Source organism: Papaver somniferum, chromosome 3, assembly GCF_003573695.1.
Source record: "Papaver somniferum cultivar HN1 chromosome 3, ASM357369v1, whole genome shotgun sequence".
Taxonomy (NCBI): Eukaryota; Viridiplantae; Streptophyta; class Magnoliopsida; order Ranunculales; family Papaveraceae; genus Papaver; species Papaver somniferum.
In genome coordinates this window covers 96,560,355-96,567,911 of record NC_039360.1, presented here as the reverse complement: position 1 = coordinate 96,567,911, position 7,557 = coordinate 96,560,355, and the positions used below count along the sequence as shown (strand labels likewise).

Below are 7,557 nucleotides of genomic sequence, written 5' to 3'. Positions count from 1 at the left end.
TAGAGGTTTTCTTCCTATCCTACCCTTGGTAGAATGCGAAAGAAAATGGGCAAACTGTGAATATCAATTATTTATTGTACACGTGTTGCGATATGGATGGTCATGTATAGGATAACTAAATAGCCCGGGCGATACACAGGAGCCTGAGAAGCAACAAACCCTTTCTCAATCTACTTTATCTTATCTTAAGAAAGCATATCTCGGCGGTGAAGATGAAAAACTAGATCCTAGCATGGGGAGGTGGCAGCTGGCGAGGTGACAAAGACACCTGACACGTCCATTCAGCATTTATTGCAGCGAGTCTCTACCCAAACGCGTGGTTAAAGCACGTGGAAGAAGATGAGGTGGCACCGTCTGACTGGGGAAGGTACGCGGCTAACGAAGGTACAACCTGTACTAATGTTGGCTAATTCTCGAGGGCGCGTGGGTGAGCTGAGGTGGCATGGTTCAACTGGAGAAGATATGCGACCAACAAAGGTGCAATATATACGGAAGATACATCAGATCTCGATGGATCAAAGACAACCAAGACATCCCTGATGCAGAAGGTACTATAAATACAAAGCTTCGCTTCCAAAGAAGAGACACACAATAACTGAGATAGATCTAGTCTTAAGATTATACCTCTTTAATGTTTAAAACTTAATTATTTACTCTTGCTTGAGTTCTCTTTATTACTTTGGGAAGCATTTAAAATAATGTAACCACCACAATCTAATACAAAATTATCACTCATTATCCCATGGACGTAGACGAAAGTCGAACCACGTAATCTCTTGTGTCATTTGATAACTTAGTAGCATTTACATCCTTATCGAATTTATTATTATTGTCATCTTTGACTTGAACACCTTTATATTTGTAGTGCTATCAGTTCAACTGAGATGTCATTACTACTTAGTACTCGGTTCTCTGAGTTATCCATATTACATAGACTATGGGAAAATTAGTAGTCATAACCACGTAATTTTGTGTGAGTTTACAACTTGTTGCATTATTTACCTAGTTGTATGACGACTTCGATACATATGCAGCGAGTCTATTTTTGTACACATTCCTTTAAAGAATGTATATTCAACCAGCGTTGGATTAATTCTGAATTCAGCTACTCGTCCTAATAGAAACCAAATGATAGTGTTAAACAACGAATGAAATAACTCGGTTTATTACTTTCTCTCCCAATGTTACAGTTCCAAACTTGAATTAAGATTTAAAATTTGATTTCCAGGTTTTTCCTCACCATCTTCATCATCGTTTGATACCAATGCTTCAGATTTTATTCGAGAAATTTCTGATAACTCATCACCACTGCCACCATTAGTACCCAATCCCAGAATATCCAAGTTGCAGCTTTCATTATTATCGTACTTGGCACAGTCTCTAGTGCCGGAATCTGAAGGAATCACTGATGGTAGTTTAGATAACAGAACTTCAAGACTACAAGACATATTAGTAGTTGGCAGAAGAGATGGCATTGAACAAAATGGAATTCCTCCTTCACTGTTAACATGTGGACTATTCCATCCAATGTTCATGGATTTGTTTGGATATCCATCTTCAATTCCATCTCCATAACATCTTTTTCCTCCTCTCAATTGAAGCTTCTCATCATCCATACAGAAATCTGTCATTTGGGTATGGAGCTTGAATGTGTTTGGGTATGAATGAGGAGGCATTAGATATGGTCTTTGCATTGTGTATGCACTTGGTATGCTGTGAAGGTAGCTGAATATCCTTTGTACGTTGATCACTAAATTGAGATCTTCCATAACCTGATGAAGAAACCCATTAGACCATTAGTTGACTGAGAATGAGACTGAGACTGAGACTGAGACACTGGGAGTGAGAGAGAGAGCACCTTTTCTAGTGAGCCTAGTTGAATTAAGCCTTCTCTAACTGAAATGATAGCAATAGTCTGAAAAGAAACAAAAAGTTCAACTGAATTGATATTTTTTAGCTGCTGAAATTATCCGTCTCTACTTATACTCCTGAGTTGGTCCTCTTAAGAAACCCCAAGGCCTCAAGGAAATTTTCAAGTAGTGGCATATGAAAAGCGAAACAGTATGTTTGAAGCAACCTCAAAAGTCCATTGAGGTTGTTGGTCTTTGGCCACAAAAGTATGTTCACATGTATATGTTGTTGCTGTCAATTGGTTTAGAATTTTGGCCACCTAAATTTTAAAAATGAAAAAGAAGATGATGTTCTTTGATTTGTTTTCTACTTACTTGAATGCCTGAACTGAACTGAAAATCCCATGCTCTTGGTTGCTGTTCACAACAAGAATTAAAGAGAAAAGAACATTATTCTACTTAAAGCAAATTTTACATACCTTGAAGAGAAAAAAAGTAGAGAGTATCAGAGTATGAGTGTTTTCCAGGTTTATTACTTACAGAGTCATTTGATCCGTTCCAAGAAGATTGATGGTGATTATCTTTATCAACTGAGTTTTCTCTAAATACCCACTTGTGACTATTTTCTGCTGCAGTTTTTCCTATTAATCTGCAAAATGGCACACACAACTTACATATTTTTGCAACCTTGGAATCTAAAGAAAACGAACTCACAGACTATTTAGAGATTGTTTAGTTCACCCTTCTCCATAGTTATAAACTTCATGAGACATCTTAAAGAAAACATGAGCTCCAAATCTTCCTTTACTGTAGTCACTTCCAGCTCTATCACATTCCAAAAAGTCACAATACCCATCTTCCCATGCTAGAATCCTGAAAAAAGAGAAAAAAGGATCCCCTCATCAACTCAAGTAAAAGGAATGAAGTCTGTCTCTTGGGTTCTTTGATTAGTATATCAGAGGAGTTAGCAGTTGAGTTTACCAGTTCCTGTTGCTTCCTTTAGAACGATCAAGAAAACTGCCTCCAAAATCCCACCTGCAAAAGTTTAATGAGAATTAGTATCTAAATATGTTTATATCAAGAGAAACTCTCTGCACAATGTAGCTTAATGATAGAGTAAATGATTGAAGTTGTTTGCTTACTTGGGTGGTGGATAATTCCTAGGCAGGATCCTCCAAAAGACTGCATAAACCCACTTTGAAGCATCTGAACAAGAACATAGATTTCTCAGTGTTTGTTGCAAGAGACAATTGAGCATGGGAGCCCGGCCTTCCATTGTTGATCCAGAGAGGGAGAGAGAGAGAGCTTGTTGTGGTTTAAGTAAACAGCTTCCGCAGTACTACTGAACGCATTAAGAAGGGGAAGTAATGGGACCTGTAACTGTAATACACAGAGCCAGTATCTATTTAGGCCCACTTTTAACTGACTGGTGGTAATGGTATGGTACTGGATGCTGTGCCATTTCTTGAATGCAATTTCAAGTGTGTGCCCACGGAAAGCCATGTATGCCGAGGAGTGACAACAACAACAACAACATACATGTAAAGCAACAGGTTGCCACTTGACTAGTAGTAAATGTGGAGCCAGAGGGTAACATGATCCCTGGATTTTATCCTCCTCACTCTGTTTCACAATTCACATCATGGGTTTTAGCTTTTAGGAACCGGACCTACAACATTAAGAAAAACCTTATCACTGATCCAGTGAAATGCAAATAGGCTCAAGAAGAGATTAGACATTACAAAGCATCCTTGTGTGAAGAGATTAGGGTAAAGTGTTGTAGGACTGTGTGGGTAAGTGAAAAGATGGGTGAATAGATAGACAGCAGAAGGTATATAAATATGTAAAGCAGACTTGATTGATGAGGTACCCTAATAGGGAGGCAAATGGATCGAGACAACTACACAGCTAATGGACCCTAACTCTGTCAGCTCAACTGTTTATCAAAAAAACAAAGAACACTCACACTCAAGTTTTCTCGATTCACACACACACATTATATTATTGAAAGGCAAGAAACATCATCACTAATTCATCTTCCTTCCTCCCATTTGATGGTCCCATTTGGTGTTAGTCACTCTCCAATTATCAACCTTTTCTTTTTCCCTTCATCAATAGATTCTATACCAGGCATCCATGTCCTATATCTTATCTCCTTGGAATAAAAACACCCTTCAATTTGCAACTGGGGCTTCCTTACTTTACAGCTGTGTCTCCCTTGTACCAGCAAGCAAGTTTGAAATTGGTGCTTCATTTTTTTTCTTGTTCGTAGTACAACTTGGTCAAGAAAACGTACAAACTTCGCTCATCAGAAATAAGATTCGAGGGAAGGGTCGATTAGCTAGTCAGACAAGCGAGCGTGCTTTTAATTATGCTCGGATGGACAAGTTTTACATTGTGTGTGATACCAACAGGAAAGAGATGAGAGGAATAGCAGAAAGCGCGTCCCATATGGAATTGTCGATTCCCAGTAGACAGCAACAACTCAAGCAAAAATCTTCAACGTACAGTTTCAACTTTCAAGAGGGTTCTTCTTGTCGCACTTAAGTGAGTGAGGCTGAATCTCTAACAATTTGGGAGGTGGGGAATAAACCAATTGGATAAAAATGGGGGATATATATAAAAATCATTTGATGGGGATGTGCTGCATCTGCTCCCCTGATGTCCGCCACAGTAGATCACTAGACGACATACATTTATGGGAGCATAGCATGATGCGCATGCCCCAGCCATGTCAAAACTCTGAAATGATGCAACTACAATCGACCTGTACAAACATTTGGGCACTTATATGAGTTATGATGATTGATTTCTTTAGAGCCAAACCTGAAGCCACGTGCTAAAAAAAACCTAAGAATGCAAAATACTTGTATCTTCTTGACTTCTCGTTCCTAGTTATGAATTCCCATTGGTTATGACAAGCACCTCCAAAAACACCCCTCTGGTTCACCACCCTAAAAAAAATCCTTCAAAAAGGAAAGATAAAAGCAAAGTACTAGAGAAAGAGAGAGAAAACTGTCAATATCTCACACATCAAAATCTAAGAATCCCCTGGATAGGGTTCCCTTCTATTATAAAATGCTCATTGTGCATGGAACAAATTTGCTAAATCAGTATTCAACTGCCTGGGCTTAGTAACATCATCCCTCTATATGAAGAAGAAAGGGAAAAGCTAAAGATACCAACAAATTAATAGGACATTTCAAGTAAAAGAACCATCTATTTGTGAACCATCATGCTGCAATAGTTGTTAAGGGGCACAGAACTAGCCCATAGTTCTGAATAAATGACATGGGTGGAAACTGGATTTCCAGGCAACTTTTCCACCTATCTTGTACCCAAATGCTCCTGCATTTTAGATGAGAGAAGCATGTAACTCTATGCAAAGTATTCTGTAGCTGATTCATTTGATATTTTTGAACAGGCAGTTACCAATGTTTAAGGATTATACCTGAAGTTTCAATCTCTAAGAAGACGTATCGTCATTAACTACTTTCTTTCCCGTGTACCGCTGAAAAGAGGTAATTAATACCCGAAGATGAGGAGTCAATTTAAGTAATTGCGCAATTGTTAGAGCATCAAGAAGACGATAATTTGGTACTAGAGAGACCTATTGCCTACCTGCTTGCCCAGGGAAAATGGAACATATCTGTATTTGATCATGTGCAATATTTGTCTCTTCATGGTGAGGAAAAAGAGCACCAGCCAGTAAAAGAGAAGTATTGGCCAAAACACAGGCACGTCAAATGCGCTGAAGAATGTCATAACAAAAGCAATGCAGAATGCTTTTGTGATCGAATACCTAGCAGGGGAAACAAGACACAAAAACTTAAATGTTAATATCCCTCCTCTTAGCAAATATTGAGCTGTATCAAACAACTTCTGGCAATTTACAAAATAGGAATAACAAGTTTATATATCAACCAAGGTACATAACAAGAGAATAAACTCAACCCATTAACTATTCTTTCACGGCTGAATCCGTGTGTGTGCAACTGTTAGTAGTATACTGCATTAAGCTACTTAACCCCAATTAACAACAACCACAAAAAAAAAAAAAAACACATCATACATCTCTCTGGTTTCTGAAAAATGCAGCTCGAAAGCTGAATAGCGATCCTCGAAGAATTACTTGAGCAATTGGAAAGTATATGTCCAGGAATGATAATACTCTGACACGATCTTAGGATTCAGCTTGTTTTTCTTCTTCAAATATGTACGTAAGAGATTAGGCACTGCCCACCGAGTACAAATCAAGTGGAGGAGCAAAATGTAAATCAAGCTCAACTGCCAAATATGAATCGTTGCATCGTTTAATCAATGAGGCCTCTTTATATACTAACCAAATAGAACACTGGATTTAATACGTAATCATATGGAAATTATTAACGAGTACCCTGGCCTTTCCTACCTCATCAAAAATGTGTACCTAGTTGTAAGTTTGTAACTATGTAGTCCTATCTAACACAAATATATGAAACCACCACAAGGCACATATATGAAGGTAAAAAGTGATATAACTCAATGAAAAATACATAAAAATTGTATAACTTCTTGTATGCAGCCATTTCCCTAGACAGAAAACAAATGCCTATTGCCTAATAAGTATAACAAAACTACACATCTGCGAGTATATCAACTATGCCACACTTTTAACTTATCAATTATAACCTATTTACCAGATCAATAAAACTCACTAAGTATATGAGGCCTAAGACAGCTACCACAATATCCTTTGTGTAATTGCCCATATCAGATGCTAAATCACAAGGACCAACTAAGCCATACAGTTAGCATATTCCCTAATGATGACAACCGAGTTGCTTGTCAGGAAATAGGAATCAGTCAATCTGAAAATCAAACCCTTTTTTCTTTTTCTTACCGTACCTAAGGGCAAAGTTGTATGGCAAATTTATTTCCGAATCAGAAAATTCATTCAGATAATAAGAAAGCAGCTGAATTACAACAAAAAGAATATATTAAAGCCTAAAATTAGAGAATCAAAATTACCAGAATTTGAATTCAGGAAGACGACGAACAAAGGGACGAAATTCATCAGAACCTCTAGTAGGAAGTGTTGGACCATCATCACCGGTAATATCTTGAATTTCTGGATCAACTTGTGGTGATAAAAATGCAATCAAGAGATTGAGAATATAAATCCCAAGTCCATAAGAAATTATATAAAACCCTTGAAGAAAATACACACGAATCATATAAATCACAGCAACAAAACCGAATCCGATCCAACGTCTCAAAACATGTGGTGTTGATTTATCTAATAAATATTGATATTTTCTTGATACTCCATTACTCCACTCAGAAAAAAATCCTCCTGATGATTGATTTTCGTCACTACCGACAGCACCAACACCAGATTCCATTGGATTCTGATGGATTCCCTCTCTCTTCTCCAACTTGTTTTAGGTTTCCTTTCTCTCTTTTCTGCAGAGAAGAGAAGAGGGGTAAAAATGCAGATCTGTGTTTTATTTTGGTTTTCTCTTTGTGTTTTTCTTCTTTTTTGTTTTACCTCATGATGCTCCTAATTTTGCGCTGATTATCAGTTACATTTTGTTTCTGTGGGCATAGAAAAAAATGGTTGACTTTGTTTCGGTGCATTGACTAATTTGACTGTTTTTATCTGTTTGGCCAGACACCGACAAAATTTATTTTTATTTTTGGATTGGTAATTCGGAATCATTATTTA

The 7,557-nt window shown here is 37.5% G+C and overlaps 2 protein-coding genes across 2 annotated transcripts; both read right to left on the bottom strand.

The window, feature by feature from the left end:
- Nucleotides 1-1,112: 1,112 nt before the first annotated feature.
- On the bottom strand, nt 1,113-4,726 carry LOC113356895. Its single transcript, XM_026600130.1, has 7 exons — nt 2,993-4,726; nt 2,832-2,885; nt 2,592-2,723; nt 2,391-2,499; nt 2,226-2,267; nt 1,859-1,915; nt 1,113-1,772 (listed from the first exon to the last, which is right to left on the bottom strand). Exons 1-7 carry the CDS (start codon nt 3,124-3,126, stop codon nt 1,185-1,187), a joined length of 1,116 nt encoding a protein of 371 aa, XP_026455915.1. The 5' UTR covers nt 3,127-4,726; the 3' UTR covers nt 1,113-1,184.
- A 163-nt stretch (nt 4,727-4,889) lies between these two features.
- LOC113356896 (protein RER1A-like) lies at nt 4,890-7,356 on the bottom strand. The gene is made up of 4 exons (XM_026600131.1): nt 6,861-7,356; nt 5,472-5,652; nt 5,302-5,361; nt 4,890-5,198 (listed from the first exon to the last, which is right to left on the bottom strand). Exons 1-3 carry the CDS (start codon nt 7,232-7,234, stop codon nt 5,317-5,319), a joined length of 600 nt encoding a protein of 199 aa, XP_026455916.1. The 5' UTR covers nt 7,235-7,356; the 3' UTR covers nt 4,890-5,198; nt 5,302-5,316.
- Nucleotides 7,357-7,557: the final 201 nt, after the last annotated feature.

Excerpts from the sequence above, each read along its gene's own strand:
- LOC113356895 (XM_026600130.1), bottom strand. The coding sequence starts at position 3,126 with ATGGAAGGCCGGGCTCCCATGCTCAATTGTCTCTTGCAACAAACACTG. Across the intron at positions 2,500-2,591 it reads GTTTATAACTATGGAGAAGG|ATTAATAGGAAAAACTGCAG; the intron begins GTGAACTAAACA and ends GCCATTTTGCAG. Across the intron at positions 2,268-2,390 it reads GGAACGGATCAAATGACTCT|CAACCAAGAGCATGGGATTT; the intron begins GTAAGTAATAAA and ends TGTTGTGAACAG.
- LOC113356896 (XM_026600131.1), bottom strand. The coding sequence starts at position 7,234 with ATGGAATCTGGTGTTGGTGCTGTCGGTAGTGACGAAAATCAATCATCA. Across the intron at positions 5,653-6,860 it reads CTTCCTGAATTCAAATTCTG|GTATTCGATCACAAAAGCAT; the intron begins GTAATTTTGATT and ends TTCCCCTGCTAG. Across the intron at positions 5,362-5,471 it reads CATTTTCCCTGGGCAAGCAG|CGGTACACGGGAAAGAAAGT; the intron begins GTAGGCAATAGG and ends ACCTCTTTTCAG.